Source organism: Platichthys flesus, chromosome 9 (assembly GCF_949316205.1).
Source record: "Platichthys flesus chromosome 9, fPlaFle2.1, whole genome shotgun sequence".
NCBI classification, from domain to species: domain Eukaryota; kingdom Metazoa; phylum Chordata; class Actinopteri; order Pleuronectiformes; family Pleuronectidae; genus Platichthys; species Platichthys flesus.
The window spans coordinates 21,582,692-21,608,578 of record NC_084953.1 but is presented as its reverse complement, the minus strand read 5'-3'; the positions used below and the strand labels follow the sequence as shown (position 1 = coordinate 21,608,578).

Below are 25,887 nucleotides of genomic sequence, written 5' to 3'. Positions count from 1 at the left end.
GTAGGTCACGGAGCTCACCTTACACCTCTTGTTCCCACAATGTTTTGGCTGCCTTCCCAAATCACAAACTTTTATTTTTTTGCTCCGCAGACACAGAGCGGAAAAAGTGAGTAAGCTGTTATTCTTAACTTTAAATCAGAACCAGCTTGTAGTATCTGACACCATAATTTTGTAATTTCAGGACGAACACCAGTTGACTGTGTAAACAAGTGCAGAGCTCCCTCCCGAGTTCTCAATGCAAAGAATCTTTCCCAAGAACCAGCAACTGGGAACTTTAACTCTCGGGAAGAAGAGACTTCCCACCAGCCTTTTGTTCGTCTTTATCCCTTCGACATTACTGTTCCTCAAAGAATCCATGTGGCTGGGACAATCATCCTCTTGGAGATTTTAGTACATGAACTGAACTAAATGGTATGTAAAGTGGGATTAGATGTGATGGAGCTCCAAGGTGCAGCTTCTCAATGCTTGTGCCAGAGCAGAACCATGGATGAGGACACACCCGCACTATTAACCTTTGGCTTGCCCAATAAGCCACAGGTTTAGACATGTTTCATTTTGTATTGGACCGTCCCATGGACAAACACGCCGTAGGTGTCAACTGTACACCTCCATACAAGAGGCCTATACCGTACAGAATGTACCTTACGTGTCAGCACATGTCAGGTAGGCAGTTTGATGAATGAAATGAAATGAAAATCCATGTTGGTGGTCATCTTAAGGCAGCTGTTAAAGTAACACGATGTAACATCCACCATGTTTCTGACAAAAAGCTGCATTAATGAGCATTAAAGTGCAATACTGCTAAATTCAACACACTTTTTGATGTATGCTGCTACACTTTGACATTGTTTTGTATGATTACCTTCTATTGGCTCAATAGAAACTGTAAAAAATTGTGTGAAACTGACATTACATACATACTCCCATTCCACGTCCTCTCATTCAGATCCATGAAAGATGTTGATCTTCAAAGCAATGAGTCTGGAAAATCTTCGAAAATTTACAGAGCAAAAGTTATTTTTAGCAAAATACCACCGACCTTCAATTTTATAAAATATTTGTTTTATCCAATAAGCCCTACACACGAAAGTCGTCACACCTCAGTTGTATCAGCACAGGGTCAGTAATCAAAAAACAGATAATTTGATTGAATTTACCCTTTGAAATCCTACCACCAGTTTTACGGTCCCTGTATGATGCTGTGTAAACATTCTATGAATTCACACTATCCACTCATGTCTTCTCAGAAACGCAGAACATTTCTTCAGTAAAATCTTGGTCACACTGGGTTGTGGTGGGTCTCTACCCTGCACTGCGCCCCTTGTTGTCAGACATGAAAAGAGGCAGCTGTTTTTGTCCTCAAGCGAAAGCAGGGAGAGCAGCAGAGGCTCCCTAAAATAAACAGGCTATCTGTGCAGCCCCGGGGCTGGGTCAGGGTCACACTCCATGCTGCTCGCTCACTCGGGTTCTCCCTGTCCGCAGCCAATCACAGTGCTTCACTTCTTTGCTGGCAGAGAACAGATCACGTCTCTTGAATGAAAAACAGTGCATTAGGACAATGATCGGTCCCAAAGTTTGAACATTTAAAAATAAAAGGCTATGCCTGATTTTATGCCTCTGAAGGGGTCACTTTGTGCTGGAAATAAATTCATGTAATCTTCTTTCCCTCTCATTTCATTGTCAGGTAATTGATTTAGGAGGTAAATAATTTAATATAATATCACAATTTAATAACAGCACTGTAGTGGATGAAAAGCTGTACAACGTTATTTGGAAATAAATTCTAGTGCTTAGTATACATGATCTTACTCAGTATATTTTAAAATAAGCCTCAGCAAAGTTGTCCCTGGTGAATTCAGTGGTAGACAAAAACTGTGAGGTGATTCGAGACAATATTGAACAATATAATGTTCATGTAATTTATATAATAATGTTCTTCAGACAAGAGTCGACCGCAATGCTAGCGGCTCTGTGAAGCTATTCACAGCAGTGCTTTGAGCTAGATGCTCAAATTAGGAGGTTCTCAATGGCAATAGTTACACACCACAAACATACTTTTGCATGTATAATCTTCAACATGTTCATCATCTCAGTTTAGCATTTTAGTATGATAATATTTTATATTTAGTACTTAACACAAGGAGCAACCAGGGCTAATGGACATTTCAATCTTGTTAAAGGGATTTGACGTGTGCAGCGCTAATAAAAGACTGGGGGAGGCACAACTTCTTTACAACTTTATTTGCAGGTTTTCAACTTAAGAACCAAGTATGCAAATTAAAAATGACTCTGTTCTAAAATTGGTTGAGCGACAAACATCTCACCACTGCCTCCCATTTTAGGTTGCAAACATAATAATGAAAATCTTTTAGAGGGTTGATTGTCAATGGATTGTCATTGTGTTTGTAGGAATTAAAGCCTATGTACTACTACTGATGTTATATCAATGTTATTTACAACTGTGCTTTTACCCTCTATGACACGTCAAAGGCTGCATCCATGTTTTCATTTGTTAAAAGCGTTTTCATACTCAAACAACCTCTGTCCATGCGAGCTTTTGGCTCCGTATCACCTTTAATTATGTGAGCCTCTCCTTCTGAGAAGCTGTTGTTTTCTCATTCTTATGGCTGCACAGAGGCCTCACTGGATCACAGCTATTGAACTGAGGCCTTTATTACAGCAGCTGGCTTCAAGTTCCGAGGAAAGAGCAGGAAGCACGCAGGGATTGACTGTAAATACATAAACATCACGTGCTCTCTCTTTAATTCAGAGTGTCTAGCACTTGAACTCACGTTACAGTTGCAATGTAGATCTTTTTATTGAGATAAAGATATTTCAAATCAAATTGAGACACATTGAGGGTTCACTTTGAATTTGTAATAAACCACTTACCATTGAATAGTGACAATTTTGTGCAGTTATATTTTATTAGGAAATGTATACTAAGTAATTTGTGTCTACTCGCATGAATCTATGGCCATATCAGTTTGTCAGTCCAACATTTTAGTCCAGGCCTAACTGTTTGGATTTCTCAACTTTTCAACAGGAGCTGTCATCAAGTCAAACTTGAAGTGAAGTCATCAGTGACATGTGTACACAGACAGAGGGTCTAAAACTACCCAATATAAATGAGAGCTTATTTACTTGAACATGAGTTATTTTCATCCCTAAAAATGAGTGAATCATAAAAACACTTTCACTATCCTAAGAATTTAACCTGCCTGTTTGCTCAGAGAGCAGAATTCACTGCTAACACAAACACTCTGGTCAGAGTTCTGGATTTTATGAAGTCTGTGGAAAGTTTTACACTGATATTAGACATCACAATGTTAAACAGTTGAGGTCATTCTCAGTGTGTTCTGTTGAAAACAGAAGCAGGTTTTCATCGGAACTTAAACTCTTTTCTATGGGGCTTTATCGCCATAAATCTATACTCTAAATTATAAGAATCAGTTTCTAAAAATGATTGTAGCAAGGAGATGTCAGCCTTTTGGCTCCTCTTATGAACGCTAATTACAGCCAGGGTGAGTATTGTTTTGAAAGGATCATTTTTCATCCTGCTGTAATGAAGATGTGTTGGAGGGCAGAGCGGATAGAGTGGGACAGTATATATCGCTAGTGTTTTCCAGCTCAGGAAGGAGGCTTCCACCACAGGGACAGTGGATCTCTGTGGGTAGGAGGCCTCTGCAGGCGTGTGGCTCGCCACCGGCCACTGGCTCAGGGGACAGCTGTGTTACTCTGCAGTGTTTGGCCCTTTGCCCCGAGACAGCAGTTGCCATAAACAAACAGCGGTGAAAGCTACTGGCCCAGTCCCCAGCTCTTTTCAAGACGGTGCAGCAGGCCTGCTCAACTTCAACAAGTTCACTCCATTAGGTTTGAATAAGACTTAAACAGCATGTTGGAGAGTGGTGCTGGTAAAACACACTGCTTGTCCTGTCCAGAATGAAATAGAGACAAAGTGGCTAATGGACAGTACTGTGTTACTACAAGTGCTGTTACTGCGCACCTTGAAGTCACATGCTATTAGATGCTTTGGGAAAAAAATACATTTCTTTTTTGGAAAGTTCACAAGAACACAATGCAGCCAAGTCAAAAAAGTTGGAGAACATTTTGTTACGCAACCAAAACATTATTTAAAAAAAAATCTGACTCAAGGTTTTCTTGCTAATTATTTCCAGAGCTTTCAATTGAGTTTGTTAACTCGGCAAAGAGATGGACTTGTAGATGTTCTTTTTCATTCAGAGCAGTTAGTTAGTGGAGTAGTGATTTATACTGCTACTATTATCAGTCGAAAAGAACCTTCAATGTTTACCTGAATGTTTGTTTTACTTAGTTTTACCATGATTAGTTTGTTCACTTTATTGGTGAGCTTTATTGTTGAGAGGACTGCAAAGATGTATTTGTGTCTGATACAGTAGATGATTAGCTTGACATAGCTTCAACGTTACTGCTCTTATACAGACTAACCAAACCTTACAACTTGTTCATTTGTAGGTTTAAAGACCTTGTTTGCCAGATCTTAACTTTTAGTCTTGTTCTGCTGACTAGCTGTGAATTTGGCATCACATTTAACAGACAGACATTTCTGTCAATGCCTTTGTAAGTCTGAGCAGCAAAGTTTCCCAAATATTCATTTAAAATAAATTATAATAATCTTACAACATGTATCAAGGAAAATATCACATAAGTGATTAGCTGTTGATATGGTAATCCCTGATGTCAGGCCCTTTAGCACACAAACACACTCTTTCTCCAAGCTTTTTGTTATGGCAACATGTGGTGTTGAGTTTGCACTCTGCCAAGTTAAGCCCAGAGGAGCTGTTGATATCATCATGGATGAGTTCATCCTCTCTGAGCTTCTGGAAAGCTTATACTCCCACAAAGCTAGATTATCCTTTCTCCCCCAACATTTATCCTGGACAATATTGTCCTGTATTGAATTCTGTTACTCACATCCCATTTGGTTCAAAATGCGTATAATTAATCCCAAACATCATAAGCTCTGTGTTTAGTCTTTTTTAACCATGCGTGCAAACTTTTTGTTGTCATGTCAAAATGTGTCCTGAAAAAACTTACTACACTTTAACACCAAACAAAAATTAACTTTATTAAGTGCCCTATGAGTGACCCAATGTAATGTGTAGAGCCCACTCAAATGATTTTCAGCTTGTTTTCAGCTGTACTTGCCAAACCGAACAAGACTCTTTAATACAGGAGCAATGTGAAAGCAGGTGGGACATTTCATTACATGATAAGCTCGTGTTTGATCCTCTAATCACTCTCAACACATACATGGGTTTTGTGTGATTTAAAAAACAATATCACCAGTCAGTCACACAAGGCAGCTCTCCCGATACTTGTATTGCTTTTATGAGCATGCAAATAGTGTTAAACCATTTTACTTTAACATGACCCCAACTCCAAGGTCTTGGAGCGGAGCCTGACTTAGTTATTTTCCATCATCATGAGCACAGCATCCAATAATTGAGTTGTTTGGTATAACCACTTCCACGTGTTGCCAACAGACTACCAGGTCCTCCTGCAACAAAATGAAAACAGTCGAGCCATCGGTGAAGCCCAAAATCCCCGACAGACCCTCTGTGATGAGGTTCATTTTGCATGCTAGAGCAGAAAATCAGTGGTTACGCAGGCATTAGTCACATGCCTGTGGTTGATCTATTTATTAAAAGTAAATATATTGGATGAAATGGATACATAGACAATATCGGTTTTATAGAATGTCAGTGTTATATCTTGATTTAATAGGAGTAAATATGTACTTGGGTTATGATAACTGTTGGTTGGATAACATTGCTGCAAATCTACAAATTCTCAAAATCACAGTCAAAGTCTGTCATTCTGCACAGGATGTACTTCCATTGCCGATCTCTGAAACAAAGTGAAAGACAAAATCAGTTGAGTGATCACACAGTACCAGATTTTACTTTTGAGTTTTTCTTTTGGCCTGATCTGCCTGAAAACTCTGGTCCCATTGGCCTCACAAAATAAACATTTTCTTCCCACTCAGCAATGAGGGGTTTCAACATTTTTGGTTAGATTTTACATCCCATTGCCACATGGGATCAGAAGTTGTTTAGAGGAAAGAGCAGATGTTTTGAACAAACCGTAGCACTCCAGTGAAGGTGGTCTGAGCACCTCGGATGAAGTAGCCATAACTAGGGACTACCAGCTCTGCCTCTTCTCTGTAGTGTTCAGGAATATCAGAGGTCTTCCTGTGGAAAGCAACAAATGTTTGATAAAAACAATATTTCCTGGGTTATCATTAATGTGTAAACCTTGAAATGAATACAATTTGGTAAATGCACTTTCTTGCATAGAGTTAGATGATAAGATCGATCCCACTCTCAATTGCTACACTAAAAATATAGCTAAAGCCATGGGAAGGTTATTTGAGCTATGCACATGCACTAGATTGGCACAGTGAGAATACATAAAAAAGAAAAACAGCCGACCAATACCCCAAAGCTTTAAAAGTTGTTATGTGCTGGATTGTTTCTTGGCCAGGAGAGGTGACTCCCTGGTTTCTAAGATAGCAACCTCGCACTGAAGAAAAAGTCAACCTAACCTCTGTAGGACGAGGAGGTCGGCATTCTTACACCTCTAGTCATGTACGGCCTAAACACAAAAGTAAATGCGGTAATGAATGAACTTCAGAAATGTCGACACGTGGACTTGAGAGGTAATTAATTTGTTCATCTGACTCTAAACAAGAAAGTGTCCAACTATTCTTTTAACATGATAATATTCCCATGAGTTGAACGTACATGCAGGAGTAGGGACATCGGCGTTTGTAATAGCAGCAGTAGAACTGCCACTCCCGGTCAAGAACAGATTCAAAGTACTTGCTTTGTACTCCCGCCACCAGGCCATTACGAGTACAAGTTGAAGTCCTGCAAAGACACATTAGAGTCATTAGGTTATTAAAACTACAGTGAAAAAGACGTTAAATGAAACCCTGTGTATTCTTTGTTCCATTCATTCCAGTCCTTGACATTCCCTGTATAATGAAACCTTACATTGGAAGGAATATTTTGAGAGATAAAACACTGACCAACCTTTTAGACCAAGAGAAATTGAGTCCATGTCATTTGAAGTAAATACTGGGTTGTTGACGGTTCAGTTGTTTATGGCCCTACACTAAACTGTCGCCACAACACATTGAAGAGGACCAGGTCCAATCAGCAAGAGCTGCAGCGTGTGTAGACATGTGTCATGGCAACATGGGCACAGCCTTCAGCTATTCAACCAATGGGGGTAGTTACCCTGCAGGGTAATGTGCGAGCCAATGTAATTCAAATAGACAGCAGACGTGGCAGTGATAAAGAGTGTTCACAGTGTTTGCCTTTGAATAGAGGAGCTGGGTGCAGTTGATCTTAACTGAAAAATAAATTTGAGGCGCTCAAGCAGGTTCGGCTCTCTAGCCAGAAATGTTGATCTGAAGCAGATAGTACAGAGTCAGTAATCTGTGGTTGTTTACAAAGAGAAGCCAGGCTACAATTCTCCCTCTAAACAGGATCTCTAATGTTCGATCCAAGTCCTCTAATTAAATCAACCTTTCAGTGCAGCCGATGATTAGTCTAACATGTTTATGTGAGTTGTAGCATTTGGAGTGGGCTAAAATTTGAATACCTGTTTGCACGAGAGAATATTTTTCTTTCCTTTTTTTTGTTGCATTGTCTGTTTTTACTCAGCTTTTTCTTGAATGGCATTCTGCAAAAGTTTGGACCCTGTAAATTAGAGTGGGACATATTTCTCCTTAGGAGTATTGACAAGTCCTGTTAGATGGATCTTATTGAAATTCACTAGAGGTACTTGTGCTCCAAGGAACTGTCTGTTGAAAACACATTACTGGATAGAGGCCGAGAATCGCGATTTTATATGGAAATAATAGATGATACATATGTGGAAATTGTGAGGTAAATTCTGTGATTTAGCAGGGACAAGCAAGTACATTTTGCTGACAATCACCTGCTATTTAATTGCAAATTGTTCATCTATTTCTTTTTTTTTAAATGGCTAGTTAAGGGATGTACTTACATTTTTTCATTTGAAAAAATATATTTATTCGTGCATACATGGACAAATATGCAGTTAAGAATGAGTGGGAAATATCAGATCCTGCTAGACTGGCTACCCGTTTGTTATTTGTAATAAATTATGTTGGGATTTGGTACTGCACAAATAGAATCGTCTAATAATGGTGTCAGTTTATTATTATTATTAAACATTGTGAATGATTAATGAGGAAACCATATTCAATTTTACCTCAATATTAGATGACTTTTAAGCTAGCTCGTTTAGCTACACAGCAGAAACACATGGAAGTTAAAGTTATCCATTCGTTTTCACTTAATAAAACCTTAATAAAAAGCAGCACAACAGAGCAGCAGCTTCAGCCCACTGCAGTCAACTATTGATAGTGTGGTCGGCTTTATACGCCACCAAAATGTCTGTAATTTTGTCTTCATATGACCAAAAACTTTCTGTCTTGACGCTCTTGATGAGGTCAGGTCTCCCATCTTTGTATGTCCCCCACTTACCTACAACATGGGTGCTTGTGTTCATACAACAGTTTGAGCAGCAGACTACACACAGGCCTTGTATGGGCCATTGTTGTCTGCCAATGGTGACCTTTAACAGCCTGTGTTTCTGGACACAGTCTGTACTAGAATGAGGGTCCATCATTTATTAGTTGAAGGCATTTGATCTGTTGCCTACTTTCTACAGATGAACCAAAGATGTGCCTGAAATGTGGCTATCACATGGATCTGTCTGTAATTATGTATTATCTGGCCCTAATTGCTTTTCTGGCATATTTTAGTGAAACCCAAACATGTCCACAGCTGCTGAACAGAGTAAAAGAGAATCTCAGTATCCTGATGTGAATGGTGTTTCATGGTGTACACGTGTGTCCTGACTCAGATGTTTCTAGATGACTAATTTGTTGATTTCAGTTCTTTTCTGTTTCATTTTGGTCGTTTATCATTCTGTTGTATTGATTAATTTCATTGCTGGTTACATCCCTGTTGGCAACGGCACTTAGTTAATGCAGCTGCAGTAAGATTAGAAACCAGCAGCAACCTTTCATCACTGTGACTTCGTGTGCCCCGTTTTAGATTTCTAACTGTGACAGCTGCTGAAATGAGTCTTGCTTAAAAAAATGTAGTAAATTCAACATAAAGGTTGTTTAAACTTTAAGTCTGCCCAAGATGAGTAGAAATGCAGAAGGCAAACTCCCTGGTTTCCCTCTGAACACTAAACTGACGCGACTGTCCTGCCACATGCCAAAGCTCACAGCTGTATAAGTCAAAGAGAAACAGGTGGCAACAAGTGAGTAAAACACTGATGTGTGACAGAGGACCCACCACTCCAACCCAGCACGGTTGATGTCGTCCCACCAGCAGTCACTGGGCTCCCCCAGACCCTCAGGTGTGGGCTGGCACTCAAACGTCCACAAGCGGTCCGAGCCGTTCTCCTCACTGAAGAAGCTCCTGATGGCCACGAGGACCTCTCCGTGGGGACACTGGAAGTTGAAGCCCTGACGGTAGCCGTTGACCCAGGCCATGTCATGGTGGTCGTGAGACTGAGCTGCAACCAAGGACAGCAGGGACAACGCCAACGCCACCAGAGCAGGATTCATGTTGAAGAAATCTGTTGGTCCTCTCAGATCTGCTCTCCCTCACAGCTGCCTGAAACTCCTCAGAGCCTTTTGCTGTCCAGATGTTTTGTATCCAGGAGTGATGTGTAATTTTCAGCTTACAGGACAAATCCAGAATTACTTGACATTTTAAGGTGGACTCTGAAATAGAGCACAAGCAATGTCCCACCATAGAGATGGGTGTACCTTAAAAGTCATCACTTGCAGATGACATGCAATTCAGATATTTATTCAATGCTTTATTTGACTCTGGAGAATGTGGTCCTGTGTTAACCATGTAATTGCTTAGCTTATAAACTTTACAGTGTAATTTACTTCCTCAATATAAATGGCCCTTTGGACCATAAAACTTATTTTATCATAAATTGTCACACCCGCCCATAAGAACTTCACCAGACAGGTTTTATGACTGAGGTGTTCTGTAGTAGTTATTGAAATGCTGTGTGAATTTGACAAAAGGGATATCTTGATTTTTATCAAGTAGTGTCTCAATATGAATAAAACAATTGTTTAGTTTATATTGTTGTATAATATTGTTTCAGGTCATATTTATTAAATGTGAGAATCAATAGATTGGTAATGTGGTTAAGTTGGAACCAAGAACAAAAAGGAATTTATCAAACATTTTACAAGCTCAGAAAATGTGTCACTAAATAATGAGGTTAGGAAAGTTTGTCTCGCATTGAAAGATACTTTAATATGAACCTTCTACTGGTCTATGTCATGACCATCAGTTATAATTAGTTCATGGTGTGTCTGTACATCATGGCAGAGGGGTGTGAATGCCATAGTAACCATGAGCCTGTCACACCCTATTTTGAGCTTTGAGTTGGAAACAAAACTTCGATAGAATCTGATTTCGAATTTAAAGATGAAGTGATTTCAGCTTTAAGAATGTTTGTCTTCATTTTCCTAAATGCTAAAACCTGTAGCTCTCTCTCAGTAATTTAAAGTAATGGGCTGTGGAAATGCTCTAACTGTGAGTCATGTAATGGGAAAATGACTTTGACTTTCACGTTAACTGCTCCAACTTCCCAACACTATTGACTGTTCTCTTAACTGGGCGGCTGTGGCTCAGGGGTTAGAGCGGTCGTCCTCTAATCAGAAGGTCGTTGGTTCTACATAAATTCAGACCATTCATAATTTAAACCCCTCCCCTTCGCAACCATTGTCCAATCATAGTTTTGTTATCAAAACGTAAGCAGAAAAGTGCTGTTTACCCCTGACTCTACCAAAAGTGTTTTGGAGACTCAAACACTTCCCCCACCCCTCCATTGGCATAGTGGTGAGTAGATAATGAGGGTATTTAATTTTTGGGGTAAAATCCAGTCCATTAGAGAGTTATATGTACATTGAGCCAGAGCGCAATCAATAAACTATTATCGTATTATCGTGCGCAGCTGTTGCTGCAGTTATTCAATCTGTCTGAGAGAAATTTGTCCTAAAGCAGTTGTGGTACTGTTTATGCTCTTCTCCACTTTAAGTTCTCCTCATCTCATGAGTATTGTAACCAGCTATTTCATTTTTGTATTAAGTAAAAGGAGTACGAGCTCATCATCAGGTTCCATCCATTTTTTACTGGGGCAGAATTTTTTTCGATCCTCACGGCGTGCTTAATGGGATTAGTCAGAAGCATTTGCTATTTCGGGTCACCATTGATTGGCAAAGGCTTTACTGAAGTAGCTTGGTCCTTTTGAAATCGATGCAGTTGAAATTGAGGAAGTTTACAGGAGCCTCAGCCAAACTTGTCAAATGAGATAGCATTTCATGCTCTGAAGATAAAAGTTAAACCATATTGTTTGAAATTAAGAACCATAAAGCATTTAACTGTTATCCTTGACTTAGCAGCTAAAAATGTTGGAACAGATGCAGACAATCAACACTTTGAAGTACGCTGTTTCTTTGTTATTTAATTTTCATGTCTTTATAGATCAAGTGTATTTGAAGGCCCTTATACATCGTGCTCAACAGACACAGATTCAAACATAATTTGGTGAAAGTTGCAGACGTTAATGTATAAAAATTGAAATCATAAGCATCCATCAACAACAGCTACAAGCTCAAATGAGAAGCCTTTCCATTATCTACATCTGCTTGATTTTCTGCAGTAAATCATCCCTCTATGTGAAATAAGAAAGCTTGACAGGCGTAGCGAGGCAAACAACTCAAAATGAGAGTGAGTGAGTCACTGCTTTGCACTGTGTGGCATGTTTCTCCCCCCGCATAATCCTTAGATATCAGTGGGGGCATCTCAACAAGATAGGTAAGCAGGCAATTGCCACAGGAACAGCTGCAGTGTTGTGAGAACCCCCTTGTTCAGCTTTGTACAGGAGACAGCAACAACACCATTGCTAGAAACCCCTAACAAGACTTCATGCCACCAACCTTCTGGTACAAAGTTCGTGAGGAATGGATGATGTGATTGTGGAGGAGGTTTGCACTCTCCTACTTTGGTTTATTTATGTATATGTAAAACAATTTGTTATAATGTTATTGTTTGAAGATTGGACTGATATGGGTTGGTATCATGTATTTCTGGGGGGTATCCGATTTGGTCCGATGAAGGGCTCTTTTGCCTGGGGCCCCTAAAGTCACTTGAAGCACCCTGTTTATGCAATACATATATTTTACAAAATACAGTGTGAGCTGATGTGCAAAAGAACAAGTGTTTGCAAGAGAGAGGCAGACTGGGTTGGTTGACAATAGGAAAATATATGGAAAAAATTGCAGCCATTTCGTCAGAAAGGTCATTTCTTTACAGAGCCAGCAGAGGACACGTCCATTACAAAGAATAATTCACAGAGCTTGTACACAGTTCGGATGCAGATCACTCAGTGCTAACATGACCCTGACATTCATTAGAAAAACAAATGGATCAGTGCACACAAACTGGTGGATTTTTTTCTCTGTATCACATAACAGCCATTACAATTTCCCCAGCCTCTCATGTTCCTGTGAAACAGTGTTTTTGTAAAAGCCAACTGGCAGACAAATTAGGCTGTTGGATGAGATCACATTATTTATAGGGTGTGGTATTACAATCATTAGTGCAAGTGTTTTTTGCTCATTCTTACATCAACTATTGCTACAGAGTCGGAAGATCTGGCAGGTTGTGCCGCTTTACTGTATATGAAAAATGTACAATAAGCTCAAAGTCGACCACTACCAAACATATTCCCTTGCAGAAGAGGCAATTTCCCAGAAATCTGTGTGGTTCTTTATATGTAATAGACTCAGTTTCACACTCACTCACTGCAACTTGTGATAATGTGGTGCTGATGTGTCAAAAGATAATGTATTTCCTCATTTAGGGAACCAATCCTTAACTAGACGCTACATAGTCCTCATTTTAAGGCAGGTTCCAAGCTGATCTTCTGATATTTCCTTCTAAAAATTACATGTAGCATTTATAAAGCAATTATTACTTTATTCTTGTCATATTGTGACTTTTTTTCTTTAAAATAATGATTTCATTCCTGTAATATTATGACTTTTTTCTCCTAAAATCATTATGATCATAATCTCGAATCCCTATTTGTTTGTGTTTGAGTGGGTCTAATACTCTGTTGTACAAAGTTAGGGTTAGGTTTAGGAAAGGCTCACTAAGCCTTGTGTAATAACAATTAATTGATTATTAATATGTGATTCATATATTCTGTTACGCAGCATGCATCTTGGTTATTTTAAAATGTTTTCCGGCCATTAAGTCAACCTAAAAGGTTCTTGTATTATTGCAGCCTTGGTGAAGTAAGGAGAGAAATCCATTCGATCACTGCCTGCCTGAGAATCTGATCCCATGCGAGAGATCATCCTCACAGCATCTAAAAATAAGTGTCAGCACATGTTCAGGAATAGTGCGCGAGTCACTGCATGAGGAGTTCCACAAAAGTCCAAATGGAGCAGAACTCAAAGTTATTAATAGACACTATTTTCTATTTAAAAATCTTTATTTAGAGCAGTGCTGTTGGCACTTTGAGAATGTAGGGCTTCATTCACAATACTTTGATCTGACTGTGACATACAGACTTCACTGTGCCAAAGATCACACAGCAGAGGCAGCTCTGACTGAGGCCCAGTTCACAAAGCACCCCCAAAGGTCTAAAGGGCTCATACATCGCTTACATTCACATGTTGCTGATGTTGCAAAAGAAACAGGCTTTAGGTAACTGAGCACTACCAAGGATTGTCAACGGGCATGAATACAAGTTTTGTGTATAGTGAAGACTTAATCCATTTGAATTCACTCCAGGGATGAGTCATGCTAACAAGATGACACAGTGACAACATCTTGCACAAATTAGTACCAGTATTTTCTAAGGTAAATATTTTGGAGCTACAGTGAACATCTGCTTTTCCCAGCGTCCAACTTTCAATAAATTCCTGGCCCCATGCTTACGCTAAGGAGGACACCATTCAGTCTCCTTTAAAGGCTAACATCCTCCTTGCAAGTGTTGCCTGTTGCTTCTGTGCATCAGATTGTATAATTTATTTTAATCAGTCACCAGTATCTGTGAGAGCAGTCAGCTCTGCTTTCTTTAAAACAGAGGTCTTCAACAGGGGGGTCCTCGACCCTTAGGGGGTCTGCAGGGGGGTCATGGAATTTGGGGTTGATTCGATTTTTTTTTATATCCGTTTAATTTTAAATTTCTTTTTCCAACCAATTATTTTTCACATGTCAATTGTCTTTAAATGCACATTAACATGAATCCAACTATTGTAACAAACGGATAAATGGAGGCAGAAGACTTTATCTCTCAGTCAGCAATGCAACACTGCAGATCCTAAACCTTGCACATTTTTAAATTAAAAACATGAATATATGAAAATGTGTAATATTGGAATAACTTAGTATTGAAGGCACAATAACAGGGTAGCAATGTTTAAATATGGCACTAGGCCCAGTTTAATATAAAACACAATTTTATACAATATATATAGTAGGGGGTCCCCGCTCAATCTCTCCACCAGTTTCAGGACCTTGGCCTGAAAAACGTTGAAGCCCCCTGCTTAAAAGATGGAAAATAGAAACAACCCCAGAGAGTCACAAAGTCTTTGTGTTTCGTACTGATACAGTGGTAAAAATAGGTTTAATTTCTAGATAGTTAAGGCATCTTGAACCAGTGTTAATTTTGTGCTAATTTAAGTGGTAACACATTGTTGTAAAAAAATTACACTAAAAGACAAAATAATGTCTTCAAACATGTGTTCGGATAAACTCAATGGTTATTGTAAAGATTAAACTGGTCAAGTGAAAGTCCCCCGACTATATTGTCAAAAGCCCCTCGTTATGGGGTGTCTGATGATAAAGGAATCCTCCGTTGGTATGGCACATTGACAAATAAAAAGATCCTCTGTTTATGATTAGAAGTAATAAATACTCAATGCATATATCCAAATGATCACATAACATCACAGATAGTCACTGATGATCAGTCGCCTTCTCACTACAGAGCAGCTCATTGTTCTGGTGGCTAGAATAAGGTTTGTATTTAAACCAGGGTGCAGGAGCAGCTGCCAAGTACATGGCGTACCATTCAGAAGTATTTTAACAAATTTGACATCTCACGACTGACTATCGTGTTCCTATTGGGACATAACCTGGAAGATAATACTGCACTTCCCCATCTGAGGTGGAAAAAGACAAAAGAGGAACAACACTCTTGCTGACTCTCATTTTCAGTTGGGTGCGCTTCATTATCCAACACCCAATTCTCATCTCTTGTCAATTATCACCACATAATGGGCCAGGTTTAAAACAGAATGGGCTTGAAAGAGGGCAGAGCTTTCAATAACCTTTCCTGTCAGAACAGACTCGTCAATTCGTCAACAACTGCGAGACTATGTCACAGTATACTGTACATGCTATCTCATATGCTTTCTATGATAAAATATATATATGTAACGTATGTATGTGTCTGTGGTTGAGATGGCCGATAGTGATCGTTCCCAAACCTCAAGGAAGCAGTAAACATTTGAACTATAAGAACGAAGGCAGTAGTCAGTTTAAATCAAACCACAATGTTTCCATTGGTTAAGAGGATATTGGCAAATAAGGTGGGCCTCAGATCAGAAAACACTTGTTATACAAACAACATACATTATGTTGTTGAATTTGATTGACTCGTTGCATCTTGCAGAAGGAGAAGAAGAGGAGGGAGGAGGAGAAATTAGCACGTTCATTAGATAAAAGCCAGATGTTAGTGAGTGTTATTGGGTTGTTTGATCAGATCGAAAAAGGGCTTTAGAAACTTGAGGTGTGGTGTTTACAAACAAGGTCATTTACAAAACAAGCTGGATCCCATGAGAGATAATATCATGTGCCAATCATGAACCACTCAAGGGGGGGAGTCTTATCCAGCTCTCTTCCCTCATTTACTGGTATCTTTCCGCTGTCAGATTAAGGCATGAAATACTCATGGTTGCATAATGGGAATTTTTTCTAGAGTCCTTCTTATAAGTCAACCAGAAAATGGTAATACTAAACCACTGATTAAGCCCTTTGAGGTGTAATGCAAAGCAATCTGTCTTAAGGAAATGAGTATTAATAGGCAAAGCATAAGACATGATGACTCAGTGCTGGATCAGTATGAAAGGCCTGGAGATACAAGCCAGGTAGAACCATGCACTATTGTAATGGATCTGATGATTATAGTATGCACAGTGGTAATTAAGTAGCTTTGTTGCTGTGCTATTTTAATATAAACCCCTCAAAGTCCACCTACACTAAACCCTAATTACATAAATTACAAGAAGATGTATCACCATAGAATTTTATAATATAAAAATTCAGACATTAAATACTATATCAATATTGGTATGGTTGGGTTTCTGTGTAAAATTGTAGGAACCTGAACTTACAATGTTTAATGCTTTGAGATAGTGTATGTTATGGTTTGGTGCTATATAAATAAGATGAATTGAATATCTTCAAATGTAAATAATGCTCCTCCCATCTTTTAGTCCTAGAACCACAATTATAACAGTTTCAATCAGCTGTGCGATTCCACAGTCTCAAATATCTATTGGGTTACTGGGCACATATAACCAGGGAGACGATTCAAAGTCCTTGCTAGTGATGTCATTATACAAATGTGAACATGTTCCTAAAAGTCTTACACCTTAGGCCAGAGCTAAAGAGTACAGAGTGATACACCCTCTGCATTATTTTAAAGCCATATCGACGTCATCTAGATCATGTCCTATTGCAGTATTTTAAATTTAATGAGTCTTAGTTTTGTATCCCTTGACATCTGTCTTTGATTTTGGCATAATCCTTTTCTACACTCCTAGATAGTCAATGCTGTTGGAAGTGTACTTGCCTGGTAAAATATTTTTGAATTGTATTGAGAGGCCTTATGACCCAGTCCAAATATTTTGATGACATAGAGCACAGAGCAGTGCAGATTGCTGAGGGGGGTTCTCTCAGAGAGTGAAGCACAGTAGACAATAACTGCCTCTGTTGTAAGTGTACCCACATACTGAATCGAGTGAGACCAAAGAGTTCAGTAACAAATCTCTAAGTGTCCAAATCTCTTTATCTGATAGGGACTGCATCTAATGGATAAACACACAAGTGGGAGCAGGCACACACCTCATTCAATATTTGAGCATGGAGGGGCTCTTCCTGCTGGAACAGACCAATGGGAAATATTTCACATACCAGACACATAATGATTGAAGTAATGATAGTTTTGGATGGCTATACTCTCTATGTCTGTTGGGAGTTGTATTTCTTCCAAACCCATCTAATGAGTTTTCCAATTTAAGTAAATGTGGTGTATGTGTGTCCAATTTCTTGATTATTTTCAGAACAGACACTATCATACACTATCCCCAACAAGATGAAGATGAAATGGACCATCTTTCTTGGGGATTTTTGTAATAACACAACTGGGCTTACGCTGGTGGTTTTTGTTCCTATTGGGTTAACTTCTATCTAGTGCATAGAGTGCACAGGAATGCTGAGCACATCAATGCAAATTATACTTGGCTGCTGAGCTAGCTAGCTGTTATTACCATGCTAATGTCAAACAGTAAATATGCAATACTTTTTACCTGACTTCTCTGAAGATTAACAAATGCTCTCAAATCTCTTGTGAGTTACATTACAACAGTTAATGGCACATTCCTTCTCCTCACACTGTTGTTGTTTGTTTTTGACAGCTGTTATTTGTCTCCTTCTTCTGCTGTTATATTTCTGGTAGCTACACGATAGTTTCAATTTCAAAGTCAAAGATTGAATTCTAAAATATAGATTGAGAAAGTAAAATGTAAAGCAGCAGAGTATGTATTGAACATTAAAAATCAAGGTAAATGAGAAGAAACATAGACAACAATGATCATCTGCAAATGCAAAGCTCCTGTTTCGGGAACGTTTGGAGGGGAATAGGGGATGAGCTTTGTTGAAGACAAACACACAAACACTCTCCAACTAAAGTAGTAGGATGATACACGATCAGATTCAAAGTACACCATATCATCAATATGCTGCTGCAGGTTGTTTGTATAAGCTTTTTATCATTTTTGGGAACAGGTCAACCTGAGAAAAACTCATATGTAAAGCTGTCTTGGCCAATGGCTTGCCCACTGACTGCTCTTACTGCCTCCAATATCTTTTCATGCACAACTGGAGAGAAAAGAGCTTGTTATTGGTTCAGGTTATAAGGCAGGTTCTAAAGAAAAGATGTTCTTCATCTATCAGTATAACTTTACTGTCTATTACTGTGATTTTTCTAGTGGTGTACAATTTATCTAGTTTGTAAGGTGACAGTCAATTCCGGTATGTTTTAGTTTAAAAACACAATTTCCCATATTTCTTAACTGAGACATTGAACTGAAAATGTGCAAACCTAGGTCTAATGAGAAAAGGCCTTGTTCCTTGGCATTGAGCACTCACTGTGGTGTGTTTTTTTTTTCCGTCCCATCATCAAAAACACAAAAACCCCATCAGAAACTTTTTACCAATTTGGTGCTAACGTCGGGCGTTAGGATAAACTGACAACATTTTGGGGTCAAGGTCAAATTTTTGGGGACATTCAAAAGTTCCCCCAAAAACCCTTGTGGGCCCCTTTAGGAACAGAATGGGAGATGGGACCATAAACCTGTAACTTAACTGATTGGCTCAGGCATTCAAACGTTCTAATTGCTTCCAATGTTCCTTGAACAACTTGTAGCACTGCACACACTCTTTTGCGTGTGATGAATTGAAAATAAGAACTATTTAAAAAAAACTTAACTAATTCAATCCCAAAATCAGGGGTTCTAATTGTGAATGAATAGCATTATACTTCACTTCTAAAAACACAATTATCTCTGGTATGCAGGGTTATGCAACTGCCACTGTGAGGATGTCAAAAGGTCCCACAGCATGGTCTATTTTCTGTAAGGCCTTTGCTGTTTAATAGTGCTTCACTGATGAAATCAAGAGGCCAGCCAAAAGGCCACCATAATAATGTCTACTACAAAACAAATCACTTTGCTTTAGGCTACAACCTCATTAGAACAATGTGTCGTAGTTGCTTGGAGGATGTGTCTGAGCCATGACTGGTGAGGCAGGCAGGCAGAGATAAGCCTCGCTGACAGCAGTGATAATGGGAGAGCAGGAATGGAAATAATCAGGCCCCAAGTATTTCAAGCGCATGGTATCCAATTCTCATTTATTTGGATGTATGGATGGCACAGCTTTCCAATCAAGCTTCAAGGTTATCCGGGTGATGATGTGCAGTTTGATATGAGTCCAAATGTTTCTTGATTTTAAAAATTAACAGAGGAACGCACACTTATATATTACAGTTTAACAAACCTTATCTTGTTGTCAAGTAGTGATTATTTATAACTTCACCTATCTGTGATTCATATTCTGACAATGCTACTCACAATTGAATGAATGTATTAGTTCTGCTTGGAAAAGCAGTACAGTTCAATAAGTTTCATCTCATGTTTCATCTCCTCTGACAGATCCTGGAAAGTCGGACCATCAGACCAAAAACAAGTAGCACTACAGCAGCGATCTCAATTATTATTATTTAAGTCCAAGTGAAATTTGGCCCTTCTTTACTTTTTGTTGAAGAAAAATATAAACTATAATGTAAATAAAAAATAATGATGTAAATGTGGAACACATGAAGGTTATGAAATCAGAGCGACTGTGGTAAACCATGTTACCAACCAGGGGATGAGCACGGAGGAGACTGGGCAACAAGCCGAAGGTATTAGGCACAGTAAATCATAAGCTAATATACATGGATGAGAAAATGTTCAACCATGCAAAACTAAGTGACAGATAAATCATCACACACAGTATTATTAAAGACAATGTGGTGGCAACATGTGGTTGCTATGAGTCTAAATTACATCCTTTACCCTCATCCACTCCTAGGCCCACTTAACACTGCTCATACTATCACATTTCTGGACACCTCTCACAACGGTCTAATTCCTAATGGCCAGAGGCCAGAGCAGCTAAGGTGCTATATCATTGGGGACAATGTTAAGTTTCCAGCAGACGTGTTAGATCCACATTTGGTTCACAGGTCTACCACTTTACATCACACATAATTTACCACCTATACTCTCCGTTCTTGAATCCTATTGAAGAATGCATGGCGTTGGAAGATGTAGAATCACTAGCCCCAAAAACACAACCCTTCGACAGGAAATGGGGTCATGCCAGGCCTGGGTATGGCATTCCAGGTATATAAGTTCTGAGCTGCTCAGCTCAAAACAAAATGAATTTAGATGAAATCTGATGGCTGAAGCCCCAAAGAGAGTGAGATTTAGCCAAAGAAAGAATAGAGAGATGGACGACATGACCAATCACCAGCTGAGATTGACTCCATTTGGCAGGCAGGTGTATCTTCCGGACCTCGATACAGCGAAACCCATTCTCTGCACCACTGCATATACTCTGTCACTAAATGATGTCAACAACGCAGGATGGAACCACTCGTATCCGGTATATTTTGGCATCATTTTTGTACAATCTTAGACATGACACCATTTCAATATACAGACAATGGATTAAGCTTCTTTTTTTCTGTTCTTTTTCTTTCTAGCACAAATGGTTTTGTTTTAATGCACAGTGCTTGATGTTTGTTGGAGTGTCAGAACATTGATATATTTGTTCTTGCTGAGCGCTGTTTGTTCTACACTGTAGAAAGAAGCAAGGGGTTAGCTAATGTTTGCCGTTTCTCTTTCATTAGCCTTGTTAGAGAGATGTCAACAAAGCTAGAAATGTCGGCCCAAAGCTAACAGAGTTGACCTCTATTTCTAGTGCCTGACCCCACATATATTGGACCAATAAAAGTCTCAATACCGACAACAACAGTTGGTACACTATTGACCAAGTAAGTACAGAAGATAGAGCAGACACCAATGATTATATACTGATTTCTTAGCAAATCAGAATTTTATTTTCATTTTGTTGAGATAGCTGTGATCTCTTAAATGACCGACTCTAAATAAACATGAGTATTCTGTTTCCTGCATACGACAATAAAGTCTTACATCTGAGTCATTTAATGGAATATCTCTACAAACAGGGATGGGCATCTCTAATCGAATTGGCAGTAGAGGCTGGTGGTGATCATTAGTCTCCAAGTGGATAATGTGGAAAGTGACACTGATTCTGCTAATGCTGTATTGCTTTTCAGCTTCTGATGTTATTCAAATTACTGTGAGGAAATTAGAGTGAGGGAGATGTTTCACAAACAACTGTATTTGTATTCTTCCTCAGACTCAGCTCTGAATTTCAGTCTGTGATTTTAGCTTAAAATGTAAACCATTTTCGACGTCAGTTTTCTTGCATGTCATTTACTGGACGATAACACTTAATGTGAGCTGTAGCACATGGTGAATATAACTGGTCAACCATCTTTATCCAAATCATCCACAATTAATGATTTGCATACAATGTAAACATGTTCAAATCAAGCAGATTTCAGGTAAAACAATGAAAAATGCTTGAGTGAATGTACATGATTTTTTTTTACCATTTTCAAATCACATACCTGCACCGGACATTAACATCCTCACAGGGTTGATTAAACTGGTTCCGTCCGAACTGACGGAATGGGTTATGGAGCTGTACGCCAACACTGCTAAAGGTGGTACTTTTAACGACTATAGCACAGAACATTTCAAATGAAGTTTAGACGTGAGAAGGAATAGGAATAACGAAAAAAACGTCATCATAATTTGCAATATTATCATTATTTGTTGATGATGAGTCAATCACTCAACATGCAAAGTTAACAGTTGTGATTACATTTTGGTTTATTGTAGAAATATCGCTCATTTGAGTTATTTGTTCCAAGATATTCAACAGCTAGCAACAGTAACATTTTGTAATAGTTTGACATTTGGGAAATACATGTCTATTCACTTTGTATGCCTGAAGTTATGAGTAGATTGGTGAGATTATCATTATAACTACTGGATAAAGGTGAGGTCACAGGAGTCAGCCAGCATATAGCTCTGTCCACCCCCCCCCCCCCCCCCCCCCAAAGAAAAACCCTCTTAGCACCTTTAAAACTCAATACTTGCTCTATTTTTATGTATTTATTTGGTTAATTACATTATATTATTAATGTAAACTTTTTTTTCGAATTAATATTATCTACACCTACAATAGAACGTGGAACATTATTGCTCCATAAAAAGCATTACAGAGAAAAAGGATTGTGGAGCTGGAATATGTAGTGGTGCCGAATTAAAAACAATTGCTAATCATTTTGATTAATAAGATAACAGAATTGACAAATTCTGACATTATCTCATGAGAGGATCTGCTGTCGCTGTGGTCGCAGTATGGAAAAAAATGTGACGTGCTGTTTATTGATTTAGCAACGTAACTCAGACCCTGCAGGGCAGACTCTCCATCCGCAAACATCCTCTACTTTCTACTCTGCCTCTGCCTAACACTGAGAATATCTGTGGCAAATGCTCTGAGACCCTACTGATCAAATGGCAAAATAGTTTCTGTAAAGGAGTTGCATATTTTAATCTTTAACAGCACTGTGAAATGTAGTCAATGTCCCAAATCAGACTGTTCCAGTGATCCAGTGAATAGTAGCCAGCAGGATCACCATTAACCAACCCCTCTTACAGCATTTGGAAATTCAAATAATGATGTTTGAGATATTAATAATTTATAGTATTGAATTATTAAGTGTTGAAGAAATTCAGATAGATACTGATATTTATCGTAGCAGGAGTATAATGTGGGAAAAGTTAAACCAGAATACACTCACCAGGCGCTTTATTAAGAACCCACACTAATACAGGTCTTCAACAGCCTCAGTGACATTAATTTCATGTTGTCGATTGCGTCACATGATCTCTGTACATTCATGCTGCCAATCTCCTGTTCTGCCTCCTCTCAAAACTTTTCCACTGGATTCAGATAAGGTGATTTGGGAGACAATTAAACAACCTGTGAATGGCTATAATAATATTTACTGCATCATTTAAAACACCTTTTAAACCTTTTTATGTTTTTGTATCAATACATGTGGTAATTAACTATGGTAAGGAGCTAAGATACTATAAAGCACTTTCTTTATTTCCTGTGATAAATACTTTGGGATTCATACGGTTTTGTTACTTGTGTCATCGTGACAAATATTAAAAATGTCCCCATTTACATCATTACTATACATATTTTTATTCAAGGGACAGATATGTCATCCATGTTCCATATTAGCTGTTTGAGTCTTCAGTCATGTATTGTGCTGTGTGATTGCATGGTAAGGCCTGCTTACTTACCTGTGACCAAGCACAACAAGTAGGACAGAACACAGAGAGGAGGTTGCTGGAAATATTAAAACAGTCAGACCATGTGGCCTCAAAGCACCCAAGTTCTGTTGAGCAAGTGTTGAAGGATAGTGTGCGCCAGCCCCTCCCGGAATATTACTTCAAATTAGAAATTCAGGTCAACTTTTCCAGGCGGCAACACAACCACAAGGTATTTTATTGAACGGCTCACAACAAAGACTTGTTTGTACTCTGTATGAATACAGCACACAGAAAGGATACAGTCAACCCAAAATGAGGGGTGTAAAACGAGTAATCCACCAGACACTGGTTCAGGAAAATTCAAAGTCCTACTATATATGTGAGCGATTACTAGTATTAAGTTTTTAAAGAAAACTCTGCCTTCAATTTAAATTAAGGTTACATTAAATCACCATGTTCATAGTCCTATAATTCTTTATTAAATAGTATTAATATGACTTGCTACCATGACAACAATTTCAAACTGATACCCAGTTTTTATGAATACCCCTGGTAAAATGTAATCATACAGAAGCCAATTTCAGTCACAAAACTGCATTTTATTTGGATTTTGTTATTTTACACATACATGTTTGTACTCTTTCCCTTTCATCTTATTTTCTTTTTATACTTATCCTCTTAATTCTTTTACAGATTTATCCTATCTTTTACTTCTTTGAATCGTTTTAGCTCTTCTAAACATTATTTTTACTTTAATTTAGTCAGTGTGACCTGATCTGGTCTGATGCGGTTTCTTTCTGCAAACAGTAGCTAATACTATACTAGTGCAATTTTTTTTTGCAGTTACACATCCATCTAAATTACTTATTACCCAAATAAGAAGACTTGAGCATTTTAAGTCCATTCATCCCCTTTTTCTCAGACGATTGTTTGATCAAGGTTGTTTGGCTCTGAGTTGGTATGTATCCACTGCACTTTCATGCAGCCAGTACAAGAGGCCATGTCAGACCTGCTCACCTCATAGACATGCTGTTATTGATGAGCTCAAGCCCAGCTCACACGCTGCATACCAGATTTCATCCACAACCTATCTCAGAATGCTGCACCTCCTGACAATCTTGGCAAACCCTTGATCTATGTAAACATTGGGCTGCTATGTTATCGCTGCAGAATCAATAGTCTCACAAAGGAGTGTATTACATTGTTTACTTTTAATGGTGTGAAAACAGACCAGTACTGGCTGTTTTGCTCATTCTAACAGACTTACTGGTTACTCCAACAAAGGAAAATTAATTCCTTCATTGGGAGTTCTTTTTACATAATAGGGGGGAATCTGGTTAATGTCAGTTTATTTGAACTAAACGTCTTTCCACTCGTTTCCTGAAATTTTTTTTTTCTGAAGCTGTCTAGAAAGGGCTATGGCAGTAAACCGTGTCGTGTTTCCTCTCCACAGTCAAAAGTGACATTTGTCGCACCTTTTTGATGACTTTCTACTTCTGGATCTGATATGTTTGTGTTGTTTTCGTCTTACAGCCCCAATGGGGTGCTCCTTCTGACAGCTGATACTTTAATATACAGTTGGAGGCAAACTACAGTTGATATAGTGCATGTAGCATACAGTAACTTACAGCACTTCCTGTGAGCCATATATAGGTATCTATAATATGCAGCAGAGAACAGAGAGCAGTAGCAGGCTGTGGTATGTTTCAACAGCTGGCACTAGGGTATAACAAAACATAAATACATTTCATTCAGACAACTCAAGTTCAAATGTTTATTGCAACAGTAGAACGTATTAGTGTTTGGCGTCAAAGCTCTGACTGAATTACGTCCCCCAATATGATTACATAGATATGATGGAAGAGATGAGCAAAGACTTTTAAAAGGGTTAGGGTTGATAACATGATAACTTGTACCTGTGACTACAGGACTTAAACTGTGAGGGGACAAATTAGGCTACTAGCCTCAACTTTTACACAGTACATAACAGCATATTTAACTCTTGGCCTACACTGCATTTGGAGCAATTCTTCAAAAGCACTCATTTTTATAGCATGTGTAAAGTTATAGGATATACTTATTGTTTACCATCTATTTTCATTATTCACAAATAAACAAAAACTATTGAGAACTATTGACTGGTCTTGTACCTTCATTCTTATTCAAGGTTCTTAATAGAGGGGTCTACAGGTCCTAGAAATCCTCTAATGGCACGCCCTCCTTTCTGAGCAGCCCCCTACCCTACCATCACCCCAATGTTATTTGTGAGAGAAACCTTAATAGCAGCTAGAGCTGCAGCTCCCTCCTCTGTACTTATCTTGCTGGGCCGATCAGCAGCTGTTGATACAGTAAGCCAAAGTATCCTCCTATCTGTTCTCAAATATATGAGCATATTGTGTCATGGCACAATCATCTGTATCCCATCCATTCCCCATAGGGGTACCCTAACAAGTACTGCTGTAGCCCCTTTGCAA

The 25,887-nt window shown here is 38.7% G+C and overlaps 1 protein-coding gene across 1 annotated transcript; it reads right to left on the bottom strand.

The window, feature by feature from the left end:
• Positions 1-5,156: 5,156 nt before the first annotated feature.
• dpt (dermatopontin) lies at positions 5,157-9,714 on the bottom strand. The gene is made up of 4 exons (XM_062394813.1): positions 9,387-9,714; positions 6,786-6,911; positions 6,126-6,233; positions 5,157-5,889 (listed from the first exon to the last, which is right to left on the bottom strand). Exons 1-4 carry the CDS (start codon positions 9,659-9,661, stop codon positions 5,823-5,825), a joined length of 576 nt encoding a protein of 191 aa, XP_062250797.1. The 5' UTR covers positions 9,662-9,714; the 3' UTR covers positions 5,157-5,822.
• Positions 9,715-25,887: the final 16,173 nt, after the last annotated feature.

Bases quoted from the DNA above. Each gene is read 5' to 3' on its own strand.
- dpt (XM_062394813.1), bottom strand. From the start codon at position 9,661: ATGAATCCTGCTCTGGTGGCGTTGGCGTTGTCCCTGCTGTCCTTGGTT. The intron at 6,234-6,785 runs GTACGTTCAACT...TGCTTTCCACAG, and splicing joins CGATGTCCCTACTCCTGCAT to GAAGACCTCTGATATTCCTG. The intron at 5,890-6,125 runs GTTTGTTCAAAA...ACTTTGTTTCAG, and splicing joins ACCTTCACTGGAGTGCTACG to AGATCGGCAATGGAAGTACA.